Below are 19243 nucleotides of genomic sequence, written 5' to 3'. Positions count from 1 at the left end.
CAATTTTGTTTTTTTGGGGGGAAAAGAAAAGTCCAAAGTTGGTGCATTTATATTCAAAAAATCAGAAAATATTGCAAGTGTTTATGGGATGATACGCTAAAACTAATTTGCAATGATAGACCAGGGTGTTAGTGTTCTTATAATTTAAATCTGGTTTATATTTTAATGTGAAATTGATCCAAAACAAAACCGGATGATGTGGCAAATTTACACGAGGATGTTATTTGAATTCGCAAACGAAAGGATCGATCAATTTGTCAAAATTTGAATGTCAAAAGCATCAAGGTTTAATGCTATTTGCCTATTTGCCCTGGAGACTTATATTAACAAGAAATGTGTGACTCTCAATACTATTCACATCTCTCTCTCACACACACAGCCCAAAAGCCAAAATACATGCATGAATTTGGTTTCCAGATTCCATGGTTAGAATTTAAAAGAAGCAAAAAACAACTATGGTGGTGGTGGTGGTGGAGGAACAATAGGGTTGTGTGCTTCAATATCAACATGTCTAATGCCAGGAACAATTTCTTGAATCTCCTTTTCTAGGCGATCTACTTCACTTCCAAGAGCTGTCACCACCTCCTCACCTGTGTATGTCACACCCTTTTCATTTTACCTTCTATATTCTATTATCAATACTTATCCCTTATATCATACACTACTTATCACATACCATAGTTCGACATGATCTTGAACATTGCCGAATCATCCTTTTCCTTGGCAGCCTCCCGAAACTGTAATTTAAACTCAGCATGCGTATAACAAAAACATAACTAAATGACAAAGCCAGAATAGAGTATATGTTGAAGATATGCGTTTTCCGGCCAACAGAAAAGAGAAGCTGTGGAAACGGGGGGAAATAACCTAATGGAATTACCTGCTTAGACCACTCTTCACGACCGGTTCTGCTTAGATAGTTTTGCACCAATACCTCACCATTAAAGTCTGCAACAACATTTGATAATCATACATTGAGTTCCAGATATTCACCAAGGTAAGGTTTTTTTTAATGCAATTCTAATAGTAAAAGTTGTAGTGCTATGAAAATTTGTAAACTGTCACCTATTTCAGCCTTGAATCTGAAAAACCCTGGTCCAATCACCTCGCTTTTGCAGTCGTACACTGCATCCACAACCTACAGCCGGGGATTCTCAAATTTAGACACTGAATCTGTTGGTCGCAGTAAGTAGTGAAATGAGGCACTGTACCGGGTCATTTTTCAGAAAATGGAGCACTCTTTTCATATCATTATCATCAATCGCTCTGCCGATCAAAGCATGACGATTCCTTTGAATCAGAAATATTGCAACCTGTTACATTTGACATCAGGTTAGGTCCAAGAAAGGCACACAATTCTTCAAAATATCAGCAAGCACGAGGAAAATAATAGAAAGTACAATCATACTTCATAGACACAAAACTAATTCTACTTATAGAAAGTAAAAGTTCCAGCCAATTTCTTTTCAACTCAAACTTGCAGTTAATATCTTCAAAACTGCGGAACTGGCAGCTTTTTATTTATTTTGTTAGGATGGACCAGCTGGGATATCCTAACTTTCGTTTCAGATGCAGAGATGTGGATTGATTGTGACTATATGGTTGTTCTCTTTATTTTATTTCTTCCTTTAGTTCATTTGGTTCCTAGTTTAGTTTTGATAGCATGGAGTATCCCGACTTGTGGGAACTTCAGTTTGTTTTCTCTTCATGTTCTTACTTTCGATCCTAGTCACTTTTGGGCTAGGATCGGGGAACGTTATATTTTGATTTTATTCACGGGTTGGGGGTCTGCCTAAACCCCGCGCCCAATATGGGTGTTTTTTATAATAATAATAAAAAAACTGCGGAACTGGCAACTTATACAGTGTGAAGGTTGTTAAAGACACTGACATTTTTTATCTCTAGCAGAAAAATCAATGAACACATTACCATTCCCAAAAGGTTTCCTACGATGATTGAGCCAATAGGATCATAAATTGCATTTCCTGTGGTGTTCACAGCCACCAACGATGCACCAGCAATGAGAAGGCCAGTAACAGCAGCACCGTCCTGAACCATGCACATGATTAGCATTCATTACAACATGTAATTATCTTGAGAGGAATGCATCCGTAAATATTATTCTTAAGTTAGTTAAATTTTAGCAGTAGTGAAGTGTCCAGGGCCTGCTGGGATTTTAATTCGAAAGTCCTCTTGTGCTCTATCTTATTCAGTTTAGCTAAGCAGAAGATACCAAATTATGTATGATCTCCATGACTCCATTGTCATATTATACCCGTTGAGTTGATTAAACTAAACTTGAATTAATGTTATCAGGCATAAGCATCTGCACTGAAATGTAATTGTCAACGAAAAATGTTCCCAAGCATTACACTAAGAATATGTTATGCTAATGTAGTATAGAACTTTTAAAGTCATGAAAATGACTGGGACAACTAAAAATGTACCTCTGTCATGACAGCAACAGCTGTTGGATCATGACCACGCCAGACGTAGTCCCTCACTTTCATTCCTTCTGCAGCAGCACCTTTCCTAACAGCATGGATGGCAACAATGAGGGATGCACCTGATAAAGATTCACTTCAGTCACAAGAAAAAGTGGGAACGGTAGATAAACAAGAGAAGCTCTCTGAATCTTAGCAAATAATGAAGACATTAACCTTCAATAAGGAAAGAACCAGCGATCACTAGAGCAGCGTACTCAATGTGTTCAGGGGGCTGACGAGATACAATACCAATCAATAAAGACTCATTATATAGATTATAGCATTAAGCAAGTAATGCCATTTTGAGATAATAAGAAAATTAAACATTTGGTGTTCCATAATGAACTTCGAGTTTGGTCACCTGAGAAGTCCATAAGTTTTGAACTCCGTGAACAATCGTGGCACCAGAACCAAGACAAAATATACCAACAGCAGAAATCAAAGACCAGACAAAGCGTTCCTTGGAATAACCATATCTGTGATATAATTATAGACAAAATTCAGCCCCACATCATGACATTTTTAAAGTCCAGAATTACTTACACGATACGATGAGTTAACATTTCACAGAACCATTACATAATCATTACTCTGGAATTTGGATCAGAAAAACAATTAAATTAGACAAGTCCTGTCAAGGCTTGAAGGTACTAGAAAGCAAAACATGGAGAAGTTTTTGCGAACTACTTGGAAAGGTCCTTGTAAGTTTTAGACACCTCAAAACTCACATAAAACTCTCTACACGAGGCTAAGAACTTATCAACAATATATAGATGGACATATCAATGGAAGCCTTACGGATGGAGAGCATCTGGTGCACGGCGTGAGCTACTTAAACCATAAGCAAGAAGAGCCTGTGAGGCATGAACAAGGACACTGTTTATTAATTTCACAGCCACAGGGTTCAATAATAGATAGGCAAAAAATCACTACCAATGAACAAAGAACACCAAGAAACAAAGTTAAGTACCTGGTTTGCAAAATCTGCAACTGAATGAATAACTTCAGCCAACATCACATGGCTCGAGGTGGACAACCAGACCCCAAATTTGAGAGAGAAAACAAGAAAGTTGCACCAGAGTGCGGTTGTGACAGCTCGCTGGCTAAAGGAACAATGTCACATTAGAAAAAATAACAATAACATTAACCGGTAAAAAGGAGAGGATGCACTCAGTCCAAAGACTCAAATAGGTCAACAACCATCACATGCCCTTGACAACTGGCATTGGAAAAAGGTTCAAACTTCAAACTATGCAAAACACCTAATAGCTGAGGAATCAGTGATATCCTAATCTTTTTTTTATGGCTAATTCAAATGCATGGGGAAAGCAACAAGAATGCTTAAAGAGATAGGAGTAGTACTTAAATAAGCTATATTGCTACACACATGTAAATATGAATGTTTCATAGTCCACTTCACATACAGTCTTTTCATCCTCAATCTCTAAAAATGTAATAGCTTAACTTTTAATGCCACAAACTCAATTATGAAACAATTGAAATTCGAAATCAAGACAAAGTAAAATCAGCAAAAATAGAAAATACCCATGATCAATAACTCCAATCTTATCAATCTTTTCAATCTTCTTAGCTCTTGTGAGAAAACCTGAATACAGAACCATTATTAATTACAAAAACCGCAAATACTCCCAAAACGCAAAACAAGAAAAAAAAATGACTGACTTCTTGTGAAGGGAGCTGTGCGGAGAAAATTAGAACCGGGCAAAATCGGAGGAACAGCTCCCGACAGAGAATTGGCCGCAAGAAAATGCCCTAATGCGGCGGAGCGCCTCTGTTGGGAGCGAGAAAAATCATAATCGGAATCAACAAATTTATTCTCTTGGAAATTAGTGATTTCCTTCTCCGGCTCGCGCGAGGAGAGAGGGGCGTGAAACTGAGAAATGGAGAAACGGAAGGGGAAATGGCGGCTTCTTTCATGGCGGATGCGAGAGAGGAGAAGAGACGATCGCATTGCAGCACGTGAATGAGAGTAATGGTAATGAGTAAAATGGAGAAGAATCAGCTAACACATGACTTGGGGAAATGCGAGGGCTGTGTTTCTGTTTTCACGGCGGAAAAGGGTCTAGGGTTTTGCCGTCAAGCTTGGATTTTGCCGGCGGCGGGCGGAGGAGTAGTGTTTGTAGGAGTTGTGGAGGAAGCTGTTGTTATTAGCTTTCCATCACTTCACTCCCTTCTCTTTCTCTTCTCTAACTCTTTCCTCACTAAAATTAGTAGTAAATCGTGTGCTACATAAATTAGCATATAAATCAATAAATCATGTTAATTAAATACTAGTATTTTTTTTTGTTAAGTGTAAGAGCATCCACATTGGCGAGCTGCAGCTCGCCCGTCCGTGCCAGCGGCGCGGCACCGCTGTCCACCGCTGCTCGATGCATCGAGCACGTCCGTGGCAGGCGGTGATTGGCCGTGGGCAATTTAATTTTTTTAAAAAAAATCGGATTTTAATTAAAAAATCTGATTAAAAATTAAAAAAAAAATTCCACTTCCCAAAAAATTATATCCGTTTTCTATCTAATTTTAATTTATTTTTCAATTTTTTCCCCGGATGTAATTTTTACGCTTAAATTGTGTAATTTTTATTTTTTAGTAGTTTAATTGTGTAATTTTCATTTTTTAGGATTTTAATTATGTAATTTTTATTTTTTAGGAATTTAATTATGTAATTTTTAGTTTTATTGTAATTTGTAATATTATTCCGGGTATTTTTAATGAATTTTAATTTTGTGGAAATGTTTGTATTTAAATTGAAAATTAGAATAGTGGGACCTTTGTGCTCGTCCTTGCGGAAGAGCACAGATGTGAGTGTTGTGCTCTTGCCTAAGAGCAGGCAGAAAAAGTGGGGTCGGGCCCACATCTGTGCTCGCTGGCAAGAGCACGGATGTGGATGCTCTAATAAATATAGTTAGAGCATCCACAGTGGTGCGGATGTCCCGGCGTACTTCCCAAAAACATCTTCTGCCATGTCATAAGGATCTTCCACTGCACTGTCACTTCATAAGGACATCCCACTGCACAATGGCGGACATCCCCAAGGACATCCCAGCGGATATCCACAATAATAAAAATTCACAAATATGCAATTTACGGAATTAAAATTTCGACACTAATACGGGAAAAATGCAATGATTTTATTTAAATAGTAAAAAACATACATAATTATTTTTTTAAAAAAATACATAGTTAAAAAAATTTAAAAATCGGGACGTCCATCGTGGACGTCACGACGGACGTCGCCGGAAAGCCGCGGATCTGGGGTGTCCGTAGCGGGCATCCGCATCCGTCCCTCCCACGCCTAATGGCGGATGTCCCGCGCGGACATCCAGCACGCCGGTCGGATGTCCGCCGGGAAATCCGCCATTGCGGATGCTCTTAGTGGGGAGTGTTATATTGCTAACTCAATACTTAATTGCTAACTATAACTAAATAATAGCCATTAGATATTCAAATTAATGGCCTAGATCATCAGCCCCAAAATGTCAATATGATAAAAAAAACGTCAAGGTATTAAGGTCAATTTACACCAAATTAGTTGTAACTAACTTTTGAAAAATATCCCATAATTTTAAAAAGCATATAATTTTCTCGATTTAAATTATTTTTTCGCACAACATATATCAAATTAAAGATAATTTCATAACGATTCTAATGAGATCTCACTTGCATATGTTCCAATGTCAAAATTTGAAATTTATTTTAAAAATTTTCAATTTTTTTGTACAGCAACAAATGTCAACATGATATATAAAATATGTCAATATAATACATGTATAATGTCAATATAAGCAATGTGTTAACATTCTCAAAGCATTGCGTTGATATTTTTGAAACATTATATTGACATTTTCATCCAAAACCCTAATTTGATAGTTTTTTTTTAATCCTTTTCAATTTAATTAATAAAAATGAAAATTACATATGATAAATTGTAGACCACAAGTTTCTTAAAATCCTATGATCTTAACTTAGTTGTAGTTAGCAATTAAATGATGAGTTACAATTGATCCGTCCCCTATAGTTATATATTGTTTAGTAGGTGGTGTACGTGAGTGCTAGAATCTTTTTTCAAGTATGTGCTCGAATGAATTTCATCATAACTACAACCTTAATTATAAATTAATATTCAAACAGTAGTAGTAGTACTTGTTTATAAGTGTACTCCATATTATTTCAAAAAAATGGCATGACTTTGTAACATTACCTCCCCTCTTTTTCCAATTTATAAAACCTGCAAAATGCAAAACCAATACCAAAAGCGCTGAAATTTTAAGGTGAGGTCATGTTATTAGAATGTCATTTTATATCTGTCATAAATAAAATGAAATAATTCTACTTTTAAAAACTTTTTCTTTCTAATTAATACATTCGACCATTTTTTTCTCTATAATTATAATATTCATCTCTCTTTCTATCTCTATTTAATCCTTACGCTCACATTTGTCTCTTCAATTAAACACATTAAACAATACTAACACTCCTAAGATCTTGTGCCAACCAAGAAATGTGTCATCTTGACTGCAACGGATGAAATACTAGTTTGCATGAAGTAGAAACACGTTCAACTTCAAGCAATGAAAACATGTGAAGTATATGCCATCTCCAAAATACATCACTTGACAAGATTTGTGTAAATCTCTAACATACAAAAAAAGGTGTCATAAATCAACAACATCGTCTAACATTCTATGTTACAAAGTAAAAGCTATTCTACTATGAGGCCAGGCAGTGCACAGAGAAATCTCTATGAGCTTGTTATTCTTCACCTCGATGCCTCTTGATGCTCCTCGATACGTCTAGTTGCTATGGCCTCCTAAGCAATAGCATATGACATGCAGTGAAATACATCTAAGGTCACCTAGTTGCCATGAAAACGGCCTTCTCTCCTGGCACGGGACCGGGTTTCTAGATGGTCACCATTGGACACTCCCAACTTACCCCCTGTATGGTCATGCCGGGTTACAATCCTTATAGGGTGTGCTTCTGTGTTGAAAACCCATTCGTCAAGTGAAATGACTGAGGAAGGTGAGAAGAGTAGGTACAGATACTTCAGCGTCTCTGCTAGGAAAAAGCTTTGCATCATGTTATCTTTTACACCGGTGTTAACCTGGGAGACGAGAGAGACAAAATTGTCAGGTACCATTCAAGAAGATTATGTAATTTGTGCCTTAAGCAGCTAATGGAGACGTGCATATATTCAAGGAGGCCTAAGATTTCGACAGGGAAAAGAGAGATTTCGACTTCTTTTTCTGGAAGGGAAATTTAGAAAACTGTACCTTTTAAGATTGTTGAGAGTCTATGAAGACAAAATTATTAATTATTCAGAAGTCACGAATACTCACATCCTTTAATCCAACGTATCCAGAGTCTGTGCGGGAGTTTTTCTCAAATGCTTGAAATATATTCCATCCCCACTCTTGATATGTCTTATTTCCAGTCAGACGCCAGAGGTAGAAGAGTGACTCAACTGTCTCTGGCCTTAATATGTTCCATGATGTTCCAACATTCATATCCTAAAATATAAGAAATCAAAACAGAAAAGAAACATTATCCCTTCCACTCCAAGTATTTCTTGAAATATTTTGAAACAGTAGAGATCAAAGACTCACCTGTCCTGAATTGAAAAAGTAGTTTTCCCCCGCCAATTTCGTCGGGGTAGACTGGTAGAAGTTATAGCAGGTCCAAGCTAGCTGCATAGGCGTTCGAAATTATCCCATAAAACAGTAAATGGAACACTAACTCCTCAAGATTCAAGAAGCTTAGGTGAGAATTGGGCGTGTTTACCTCCTCAGCCAGAGATAAAAATTTCTTGGCTTCATCAGGAGCATAACCTGAAGAGCCCAATGCTATCATGCCTGGTGCAAAACATGCTAGTTCATCCATCTGTAAATGTATTACATACAAGATCAATTACTGAAAGTCAACATACTAAGAAAATATTATGCACTTATTATGCCAACAACTATAAATACTAAAATCCACCTTATCAATTAAAGAAGTTCCAATCTTCTCACAGAGATAAGTAAAAGAAGACGGGGTTGTTTTCCGCACCAAGCTTTCAAGACCAATCATTGATGTCTCCCACATTTCCCTGATAGGAATATATTTTACAGTGCTGCTCAGAAAGTTCTCAAAAGGAGTAGAATACGTGGTGCATCAAACTGGCCTTACATATAGTTTTAAATCTGTGATATGTACAAATATGTGTCTATGTGGAACAAAACAGCTGTTAGATATTTACCTGTAATGCTTGACTGGGCTGGTCTTATTTCCTTGTATCCAGACCTTGAGTAAGTATTCATAAAAGCTGCACAGTTCCATGTCCTTCCGTTAAAATGTTAGAAAACCTTATAGAACCACCTTTGACAATCATAGTTGATTCATGCTCAGAAGAGAAATATATGCTATAATATGTGTTAATTCAAATCCATAAAATAACATACCTGTCCCCCATGGCTCCAAAAGTTATGGTTGAATAAGATCTAGATCCTTTGTGTGGATTGATATATATGGGAAGCAAACCATCATCAGGAAAGGTTTTATTTAGCTCTGTAATGACATTTTCCACCTGAAACATCACATAATCAATTTGAGGAAATACAGTTCTCAAGGCTTAACAGGAAAGTGATCAGTATGCCTTCCATTAAGATCCTGAAATAAATATATACTCCATCCATCCCATTATAAGTGAGGAGTTTCTTTTGGGCACGTGATTTAAGAAAATGAAATTTATTGAGTTAAATGAAGAGAATAAAGTATGAGATAGGAAAAAGTAAGAGAGATAAAGGTGTTGCTTTTTGCCAAAAAAGGAAATCAATTACTTATGGTGTGGGACAATCCAAAATAGAAAGTTGATCACTTATAGTGGGACGGAGGGAGTATATAGTTTTACACCCATCAACACGTGCACTTTCACATCATAATAATGCTTCAGTGAAGTTACTTTGACAGTTAACTTGGAGAGAGAGATAGAAAGTGAAACCTTCTGCTGATACTTGGGATCCCCTGTCCTCTGAGAAAGGGCAATAAATTCCAGCTGCTCAGTGCCAGAATCAGCCAAAATGCTGTCACCCTACAGTAAGAATTAGTTGTCAGTCACTTCCATGCGAGACCATCTTGTAAACTATGGCAGTGTTCCAATAAAATCAAACCACGGAAACACAAACATGAATCTTCTTATTTGTCAGTTACTTACATGCGAGATCATCTCGTAAAATAACACAGTGGCATGGAAACACAAACATGAATCACGGAAATTTTTTTAGCAAAGAACATATGTGATTCCTAAGTTAACTACATACTTACCCCTGTCCACCCAGGATTATGTGGATTTCCATTGGCCAAGTTAATAATATTAAAAGGGATGCCAGAAGGAGTATCCCAAGCAGGCAGTAGCCTGTCAGCAATATCCTTTGCTTTCTCAAGGAAAAGTTTATCTCCAGAGAGATCATATGCACTGAGAAGTCCACCAACGACTCTGGATTGTCACAAACATGGAGTACAATTTAAGGTCACAATTAAGAAATCTTTCTTTGCCTTATAAGATGATTATGAATTCATAAGAAGATTTGAGGGTCAACTTCAGGGAAGATAAATCAACTAGAGGAATATAAAAGACATATTAAACCTTATAAAGCAACCTTATGGTTGTCTCAAAGACACTAGCTTCATAATTCTTGTTAAAATCCAGAGACTCTGCAACCCACCTGCCATAAAAAACTTGTTATGCATCAATCATTATAGGTGCAGTGACCTCGCACCCAAAATAAACTGAGTACTTCAGTCAAGTCCCTTACAACGAGAAACACAGAAGGAATTGGAATATGATTAATTCTCTAATCCAACTGAGATGTATATGGTGATATGTAAATCTTAAATGGTGTAAGACAGTAAGACGAAAGGAAACTATGTATACTAGCCGAAGAATAGTTACTGATCAACACAAAGATTAAAGATGACACACATTCTTAATATTAATGGGAGGCTTGAGTTTCTAGTAAATTTTGATCAACTTTACATGTTTAGACAGGAGAATAACCTTTAACTGCTCATAAATTTAAGGCCATAAACTTACTCTCTAGCCTTTTGGAACTGCTCATCTAATCCCATTATGTATAGTGTGTCGAGAGCATCAACTAGAGTTGCTCCAAGACCACCGAAGCTATCAACACCATTCTTTGTTTGAGGCTGATAACCATGAATTGTCATCAACATTATTAATTTGTCGAGGATTTACCATATTCTTGAGAAGCGCCAAAAATACAAACAAAAACATACCTGGAGTTCATCATGGCCCCAAGCATACTTTTCATAGGAACTCCACGCATGAATCATAGCATCTTTAACTTTCCCTCTTCGTTCAATGTTGATCGGATCTTCAGAAACATCTACTTTCATTTTTTCATTGCTTTGTTCAATCACATTTTCAGTCCCCACACCACTATGCCCAGTCTTTAATCCTTCGAGCTGAAATGTAATTTATAGTCTCAATAAAAAAAACAACATCCACGACACCAAGAGAAATGACAAACTACAAAAATTAAATACCTTACCATATTATGCAGCCGAGTGACTTCATCGTTCAATTTAGACACCTCTTCCTGATCAGTTATAAAATAAGCAGTTAATCACAGCACTCGCGTATGTCATTCTTTTCATCCACAAACCAAATATCAAGAAGAAGGTCCACTGTAAAATCAAACCAGCACATAAAGCAACATGCTGGCTCCAATTTATAGCACTCCTCCACATTAGTACTTAGTCGAAACAACTGCGACCAAGTTTTTTCCCTCATTAACCTTAAATTCACTCAATTTGTGGGACAACATACTAAAGCAAAGTAGCAACGCACTTACAAAGGACCTAAATATCATAGAATTATACTCGATGTCTGGATCTGACCAGCCAATGAGACGACTCATTTGTTGGACTGAAAGTTGAAATTTTAGAACTTCTAAACCCAAAAGAACATAGAGGCATCACATTTTACACCTTCCAAACAAGTGTAAGCGTAAAAGAATCATTAGCTGGAAAGCACCCATATGTGATAGTATTTCTTTTTTTGTTCTAGACTAAAACTTAGATTCCGTAAGTGTACTGGAATTTTTTTTTATTCCGGGTTTGGGAGATGCGTCTCCTTTTAATGAGACGCATCACGGACATGCGTCTTTCATAAAGACGCATGAGGGACATGCGTCTTTCTATTTTTCCGAAAAAATTTTTAACGATGCACAACCATCATGCGTCTTAGGGAGAGACGCATCTCCCTCATGCGTCGCTCATTTTTTTTTACAAAATAATTCTTGGTTGTTTCTCTTTTATAGGGACATCCTTGAATGTTTTATGTTTCACCTTCGATGTGGGACAAAACTCATTCTTGATTGTTTCTCTTTTATAGAGACATCCTTGAATATTTTATGTTCCACTTTCAATATGGGATAAAACTCATTCTTGGTTGCTTCTCTTTTATAGAGACATCCTTAAATGTTTTATGTTCCACTTTCGATGTGGGACAAACTCATTCTTGAATGTCTATAAAACATAAAACAACCACATAAACATTTAGCAAACATCGTTTCCTTCTTTTTCTTTCATTTTCTGTTAGAATAAAATTGATAGTTAGGTTAATTATATTCCTAAATACGATACTAATCAGCAACACTTTTCTAGGTAAATTGACTTTTCAAAAATAAATAAATTGAAAATATACAACGAGCATATAAACTCATTATAAGTTTTAGTGATGATAGTTTAATCATGAAACCAATTGTATAAACAAGTTATCAAAAACGACTTATGAGCAATTACTCTTTTATTCAATTGGTTGTTGTGATGGGTTTTATATCATGTAATTTATTATCTTTATTATATAGTGCTATATTTTTTGTTTATAATTTTCACATAATGATATTATTTTAATTTCATTTAATTAGTTTATAACTTTCAATCAATGTTTCAAAATATCTTAGTCCGTGCATCGCACGGGTGGTGTGATACTAGTTTTTATAATAAAAGGTGAGTGAAATAATTTAGTGGAATGTGATGACTGCCTACCATTTTGAGTAAGAATAAACCGCGATTTTTAGTCGTGGACAAATTAAAATAGTAATCTAGCACTGCTAATGACGGGCGGAGGATGTATTTATTAGTGATTGTGGCCATGAAATGAATAGCTCAGATGAAGTTTGGAAAGAAGATTGATGCTGGATACATTAGTTCAGTGTTGTCAAATTGTCGTTCGGGTCGCCCGGCTCGACTGGGTCGAGACCATCACCGCCCCAACATGGGTGGGTTGATCGAGATACAGGGTCGCCGTTGGGTCGTCTGGGTCGAGTGGGTCGCCTGGGTCGCCCTAAACACATGCTATCTCTGATTTTCTCAAATCTGTCACATGTTTTCTGACTATCTCAATCATGATTCTCTATATATATGCATGCACCACATCAAACTTTTCAAACCTATTTTCTACACTTTAGAATTCGGCCTCTTCAATCCTAAACAAATAAACAATTCAAAGATCTTTTGCTGCCACCCTTCATATATTCCTTTGTTTTGATATTTTCAGACAATGGTTTCAATTATTTATTGTGTTATGACTTATGAACTATTTTGATATTTTGATCATTTCTATTTTCCACTTTATCTCTATTCACATGAATTGCGTCTACATTTATATTATTTGATATATTATAAACATTAGAGCAATATATTTATTTTATTTAATATTAAAAGGCAAAAAAATTAGCCTAGATTTGTGGGTCTCTCGACCTCGTCGACCCGCGACCCAAATTTTCACCTCATCGACCTGGTGCGCCCCGCGACCCTAACAACACTGCATCAGTTGGAGGCTTCATCAACGTCTTATAGTAATTAACTTGTAAGGCTAGCTCCAACAATTACATCAAACTCAAATTCATCTTTGAGTGGAACATAAAACATTTAAGGATGTCTCTATAAAAGAGAAGCAACCAAGAATGAGTTTGTCCACATTTTTTAGTGGAACATAAAACATTCAAGGATGTCTCTATAAAATAGAAGCAACCAAGAATGAGTTTGTCCCACATTTTTTAGTGGAACATAAAACATTCAAGGATGTCTCTATAAAAGAGAAGCAACCAAGAATGAGTTTGTCCCACATTTTTGAGTGGAACATAAAACATTCAAGGATGTCTCTATAAAAGAGAAGCAACAAAGAATGAGTTTTGTCCCACATCGAAAGTGGAACATAAAACATTCAAGGATGTCTCTATAAAAGAGAAGCGACCAAGAATGAGTTTTGTCCCACATCGAAAGTGGAACATAAAACATTCAAGGATGTCTCTATAAAAGAGAAGCAACCAAGAATGAGTTTTGTCCCATATCGAAAGTGGAACATAAAAAACATTCAATGATGTCTCTATAAAAGAGAAACAACCAAGAATGAGTTTTGTCCCACATCGAAGGTGAAGCATAAAACATTCAAGGATGTCTCTATAAAAGAGAAACAACCAAGAATGATTTTGTAAAAAAAAAAACAAGAATGAGTTTTGTCTCACATCGAAGGTGAAACATAAAACATTAAAGGATATTTCTATAAAAGAGAAACAACCAAGAATGATTTTGTAAAAAAAATGAGCGACGCATTAGGGAGATGCGTCTCTCTCTAAGACGCATGATGGTTGTGCGTCGTTAAAATTTTTTTGGAAAAATAGAAAGACGCATGTCCGTGATGCGTCTCATTAAAAGGAGACGCATGAGGTACACTTACGGAATCTAAGTTTTAGTCTAGAACAAAAAAAGAAATATCCCACACCCATATCAACAAAAAAAAATCTTGAACTAGTCAATCGTTAGATCAATTAAACACCAAAAGGTTCGCATCAAATCCTCAACAACAAAAATCATATTGACAAGTCCTCGGCGGATAACAAATCACAAAATTCATCAAACAAAGGATGCCGAATATCTTCAGATCATCTTTCAAACATCAAAACAAAACAAACGACCTAAAAAAATACAATATGTACCTCATGCTCGTGCACCAAAGTCTGCCGATCCCACACAACTAAAGTCGCGCAGACGAACAAAATCAAAAGCGAAGCCAAACGCTTCGGCCGCTTCAGATAATAAGCCGGATTTAGAAACCTCCATTTGCTGATGGAGGATCTACTCCTTGCCATTTTTCCTCAAAATTTTAAAAAAAAACAGCAGCAATTGAAAAAGTGAAAGACTGCAGCATCAATCAACGGAGAAATCGAGAGGATCCCAAAGCGATCTACAGAAAATGTAGCAATCCTCTCTGAGACATTCCGATGCGGAGGATTTTTCTCCCGGCGGACTTAAACCTCCTTTATTTGGTAAAAATATAGAAATGGCTAAAAATGAAAATGAGGGAATGGTATAGATCTTTTTGCCATTAATATTAAAATATAATCCGAGATATTGGTAAATACTTAATTAAGATGGCGAATGGGAGGGAGGCACGTCAGCATTTCGAGACATAATGTCGTCGAAATTAATGTTAACGAATTACTACTACTACATTATAAGCTAAACATATGTGCATACTTCCATTAATAGACTTTAACACAGTAAGAAAAAAAAATTAATTGATTTTGAGACGTCAAAATACGAAGTGATGCAATTTTACAATTTTTGTAATAACAGATTCATAAAAAATTATTTTTGTATGATAATTTGCAAAAAATAATATAGTACTAGTAATAAGATTACGTAACGTAGAATTTGAACTAGTGTTGAGACTTGTTCAAAGTCTTTTATTAGAGTTGACTCTCAGTCCTCATTAAAAATATACTACTACTGGTACCACTACTGTATTACCCTTCATCCTTCATGTCGACTCACTCGAGATGTCCACATTTTTTAATAACAAGGGATTTTAACAGGATTGTTAGATAGAAAAAATAGTTGAATATTTTAATGAGGAGAGACATTTATTTTTAAATATAAAAATAGATATCTTGAATGAGATAAACCAAAAAAAGAAAAATGGACGTTTGAATAGGACATATAAAATACTAAAATAGGGCCAAATTAAATAGTTTTCTACTTATTCTCATCCTCTCCAACAAAATTGCATGAATTAAGAAAAAGAGTAAATTTATTCTTTTTAAATGTGAACGCATGTAAACTCAAGCGTGTATATTTTAAAAATTCTAACATAACTACTGTCCTAAAAAATCATAATCTCAAACAAGGCACTAATTTGGGGAAGGATTGAGTAATTCTTGAGGCAAAGATTGACAGAATCATTTTGTGAATAGTATATATAGGGAGTAACAAATAGAGAGAAAAGAGAGGGAAAACCCCATATATTATGTTACATGCATTATAGTAGTAATTTCAAACAGCATCTGATTCTGATACAACAACAACACATGTAGAAAAGAGCACTCTTTTTGTAAAAACTTCACCTTGTTTGAAACCCACTTCACCTATTACATAATGTAAAAACAGCTGAAGCTAGGCTAGTTACATATGTCATTTCTATTAGTTCTACAGAGCAAATGAATAGATCATCCCGAAGAATCATTGCCGTTCCCAGCAGCGCTCAGGACCATTTCTTCCGCCTCAAAGTTCCCATTCTGCCAAGAGGCGGAGGATAAATCATAAATGTGTGGTTAGATTAAGTTCACAAAATTTGCAGAATGGTACGTACCTCCACACTTCTGTTGCGCGGGGGGTTGGCTCCCAGTGGGGCCGCCTTGGATAGGTCCCTCAAAGTCCCCTGAAATGACAAAATTAGGCTGTTTTGATTCTACATCGTAACAACCTTGACCAAGTCATGAACACCTAATACACCTACTACCAACACATTTGGTGTAATGAATTTACTACAGGGAGAGCTCACAACCAACTCTACATCAAGATAATTCCATTTCAACTGATGATCGGTACATACAAGGAGGCAAGTAACTGATATTTGGTAGATTAGTACATACAAGGAGGCAAGTAACTGATATTTGGTAGATTAGCAACACGGTGATAACAAAGGCAAAGTAGGAGATAAAGAGTTTTAAAGGTTAGCATTAGTCAAAAGGACAGCATAAGGAGTTTTAAGTAAAATGTAATTTCTGGATTCCCTAGCTTACCTTATTTGCCCACATGAGTCCACAGGCATTGCAAAGGGTCCTAGGTCCTTCTGGGCCGCGGCGCATCATTGGAGTAGACTTCTCACTGATACCACAGTGCCGGCAACTGGCACGTCAATATAGCAAACGGTCATATGTGAGAGGATCAATAGGTATTCAAGTGCAGTGTCTAGTTTTAAAAACTGTCATGCCACATCTAATAGATGCAAAAACTGGGGCTCAAATTCTTATTTCCAACATAAAAGATAATATTCACAATAAAGAGTAAAAAGAACAAATCAAATTTTGAGCAGTTTGTTCAAAGTCAACATTTTGTTTTCAGCAAGTAGTAGCTAACATAAAAAGCATCATGATAAAACCCAGAATCCCAAAGAATGGTCACTAAGTTTGTGGAAAGTATCTATATTGAAATCATCTAGAACCGAATTGAAAATGACATCCCAATCTCCCATTTATCATATTAATATATCATTAGGCTTAGCAGAGAATGTTTTACATAAGCTTCACATGCCATTAAACATCCCTGCAAACATCAAATTGTGGTAACGCCGTAAGAAGGTCAAAAGTCAAATGTCAAGATACAGGAAAATGAAGCCAATAATACGGACGTAGATACACCCTTAAAAGATTGTGAGAAGACAAGTTGATGGTATGAGAGCAGGGACTAAAACATGATACATCATATTATCAGCATTATAGCAGGTGAAGCATAAAACATAATAAAATGCATGTCCGATTTAAACTCACGAAATATCTTGAACATGAGATCCATTGCCATCAGCTCCCCAGCTCTGATTTGAGTCCCAGCTTGACACTGCTGATGCACTATCATCATGATTCGGTTTAGAGGATGTGAATTGGCCTTTGTTCCGTTGCATCCTTTAAAAGCAGGAATATCCATTTAAACATTTCTGTTGGAAAATTCCAATTCTGAGCTAAAAACTTGATGGATATATACTACTACAAGGGAATTCCCAAACCTTAGAGCAACTTCCTTCCGAACTGTATAACGTATTTTCTTATCAAAATTCCGCTCTTTACGCTTTTCACGGAATCTTATGAGTGAAGCCAATCTTTGGGGAACATTGAGCTTCTGTGGAGTACTGGATACACCCTATCAACAAGAGAAAAAGATACCAAGTAAAAATGGCCCAATATAACATAAATAAGCAAAGTAGTAAACGCCAATCAGAGATAACGGACCCTGTTATTTGGAGAAGATACCGGAACAGTAGGAATGTTAGGAGGCATTTCACGGCCACCCAATAAAAGAAGTACAGCTTGAACCTGAAGGGATAGCAAAACAATGTTATAGGTGAGGTAAGGGTGATGTCACCATAAAGTTATTATGGTAATGCTAGAGATGCCTCTCATATGAAATAAGATCAGAATGTTGGCCAAGATTTATAGGATGGACACAAGTACATAAACTACCATAGAAAGAATGCACTCAATTTAGAACCTTCTCAGGTAACACGGAGTCGAAGACATAAACTTGACCCTGGAAGGAAAGACTGAGCTGATTACTATTGTCACCGCCCCCTACATGCTGAATCATTGTACCATTATCAGATTGGTTCCCCATATTAACTCCAACATCCCCATCCATGACTTCATTTACCCCTCCAGTTGCTACAATGTTGTTCTCTTCGCCATGCTCCTCTGGATCAATGGCATCCCCGTTGCTCATATGGTGATGATGCAGTCCATGATGATTTTGATCTTGCAAATAATGCATCATCCCCGGTTCTCCTCCATGAATTCCCTCCATTTGCACTGAAATTTTAGACATTAAAACTTTACTGTTCATGCGCACTTACAGTCTCCACAAGCTCAAACAAACAGTTATTGCACTTTTAAAGAGATGCATAAAGAGAGAGCGAGGGAGAGACACAGCAGCTAAGAAACAAGAAAGCAGTTAATTTCTTAAACAAAATTTTATTGTACAACAAGTAGCACAAGATTAGATTAAAAACAGCTAAACCGATAATCGAAAGTCATGAACGGAAAAATCTACAGCCTAATTCGAATATATAGGATAAAAAGATTGATAATTTTTCCAACTTCAGTCACCAATTTTGGAGAGAAATAAAATACTATAAAAACAAAAACGCAATTAAAAGACTAGAGAAAATCGCGAGACCATTAACCGAGCTGTTATAGCTGATTCAGTGAAGATGCACCGAAGGCTCGTGGGCTGGCAATCGGGTCGCGCGGAGGCGGTTGATGGCGGCGGGGATCAGGAATGCGGGAAAAATGAACGGTGGAGATTGGAGCAAGATTTGGGAGAAGATTGATGGTGATCTGCGGAGAGATGAAAGTGGGCGTTTTTGTAATTCTAGGGTTTGTGAGGGCTTTGTGCTTAACCATTTTTTTTCTGTAGATATTCTTGTATTTATACACACAGGGAATTTTGGTATACGAGTCCAGTGTTATTGTACGTTGTTTTACTGATAAATATAATTTGAATTGGATAATTCATTTAATAATAATAATAATAATAATAATAATAATAATAATAATAATAATAATAATAGTAAAAATTAAGTTTTGGTTTTATAATTTTTTATGCGTTTTAGGATAATACTCTATCTAATTCCTCATAAACTAACCTAAACAAAAAAAATACATTTAGATAATTTTAGTAAAGCC

General features: G+C 36.3%; 3 protein-coding genes across 4 annotated transcripts; all 3 read right to left on the bottom strand.

Annotated features, from left to right (window-relative positions):
* Positions 1–223: 223 nt before the first annotated feature.
* Positions 224–4709, bottom strand: LOC121797106 (metal tolerance protein C4-like). Of its 2 annotated transcripts, none has more exons than XM_042195831.1 (13): positions 4170–4709; positions 4032–4092; positions 3457–3589; positions 3285–3340; positions 2848–2962; positions 2661–2718; positions 2448–2566; positions 1930–2049; positions 1212–1313; positions 1066–1138; positions 881–948; positions 677–737; positions 224–590 (listed from the first exon to the last, which is right to left on the bottom strand). In XM_042195831.1, the coding sequence occupies exons 1-13, from the start codon at positions 4456–4458 to the stop codon at positions 454–456; spliced, it is 1392 nt and encodes a 463-aa protein (XP_042051765.1). In that variant the 5' UTR covers positions 4459–4709; the 3' UTR covers positions 224–453. The 2 variants fall into 2 exon arrangements, with proteins under 2 accessions (XP_042051765.1, XP_042051766.1); XM_042195832.1 differs by having other exon boundaries at positions 3457–3585; positions 4170–4232.
* Positions 4710–7095: 2386 nt separating this feature from the next.
* Positions 7096–14867, bottom strand: LOC121794113 (mannosyl-oligosaccharide 1,2-alpha-mannosidase MNS1-like). The gene is made up of 14 exons (XM_042192137.1): positions 14507–14867; positions 11054–11101; positions 10779–10967; positions 10576–10688; positions 10142–10207; positions 9807–9978; positions 9484–9573; positions 8945–9069; positions 8743–8808; positions 8484–8592; positions 8286–8384; positions 8111–8191; positions 7844–8014; positions 7096–7608 (listed from the first exon to the last, which is right to left on the bottom strand). Exons 1-14 carry the CDS (start codon positions 14657–14659, stop codon positions 7360–7362), a joined length of 1731 nt encoding a protein of 576 aa, XP_042048071.1. The 5' UTR covers positions 14660–14867; the 3' UTR covers positions 7096–7359.
* A 916-nt stretch (positions 14868–15783) lies between these two features.
* Positions 15784–18957, bottom strand: LOC121797103 (GATA transcription factor 28-like). Its single transcript, XM_042195830.1, has 8 exons — positions 18735–18957; positions 18054–18367; positions 17795–17878; positions 17572–17705; positions 17339–17470; positions 16592–16697; positions 16159–16227; positions 15784–16084 (listed from the first exon to the last, which is right to left on the bottom strand). The coding sequence occupies exons 2-8, from the start codon at positions 18360–18362 to the stop codon at positions 16016–16018; spliced, it is 903 nt and encodes a 300-aa protein (XP_042051764.1). The 5' UTR covers positions 18363–18367; positions 18735–18957; the 3' UTR covers positions 15784–16015.
* Between the last annotated feature and the right edge of the window lie 286 nt (positions 18958–19243).

The sequence above is a fragment of the Salvia splendens genome, chromosome 3 (genome assembly GCF_004379255.2).
Source record: "Salvia splendens isolate huo1 chromosome 3, SspV2, whole genome shotgun sequence".
NCBI classification, from domain to species: Eukaryota; Viridiplantae; Streptophyta; class Magnoliopsida; order Lamiales; family Lamiaceae; genus Salvia; species Salvia splendens.
Note: the sequence above shows the minus strand (reverse complement) of the source record. Positions and strands in the feature narration are given on the sequence as shown.

Bases quoted from the DNA above. Each gene is read 5' to 3' on its own strand.
- LOC121797106 (XM_042195831.1), bottom strand. From the start codon at position 4,458: ATGCGATCGTCTCTTCTCCTCTCTCGCATCCGCCATGAAAGAAGCCGC. The intron at 2,963-3,284 runs GTAAGGCTTCCA...ATTATATCACAG, and splicing joins GCACCAGATGCTCTCCATCC to ATATGGTTATTCCAAGGAAC. The intron at 949-1,065 runs GTGACAGTTTAC...ATGTTGTTGCAG, and splicing joins CAGATTCAAGGCTGAAATAG to ACTTTAATGGTGAGGTATTG.
- LOC121794113 (XM_042192137.1), bottom strand. From the start codon at position 14,659: ATGGCAAGGAGTAGATCCTCCATCAGCAAATGGAGGTTTCTAAATCCG. The intron at 10,968-11,053 runs GTAAGGTATTTA...ATTACATTTCAG, and splicing joins TCACTCGGCTGCATAATATG to CTCGAAGGATTAAAGACTGG. The intron at 8,809-8,944 runs GTATGTTATTTT...GGAACTGTGCAG, and splicing joins TTTGGAGCCATGGGGGACAG to CTTTTATGAATACTTACTCA.
- LOC121797103 (XM_042195830.1), bottom strand. From the start codon at position 18,362: ATGGAGGGAATTCATGGAGGAGAACCGGGGATGATGCATTATTTGCAA. The intron at 17,879-18,053 runs GTTCTAAATTGA...CTATCCCTTCAG, and splicing joins ACTCCGTGTTACCTGAGAAG to GTTCAAGCTGTACTTCTTTT. The intron at 17,471-17,571 runs GTTTGGGAATTC...CTGCTTTTAAAG, and splicing joins CGGAAGGAAGTTGCTCTAAG to GATGCAACGGAACAAAGGCC.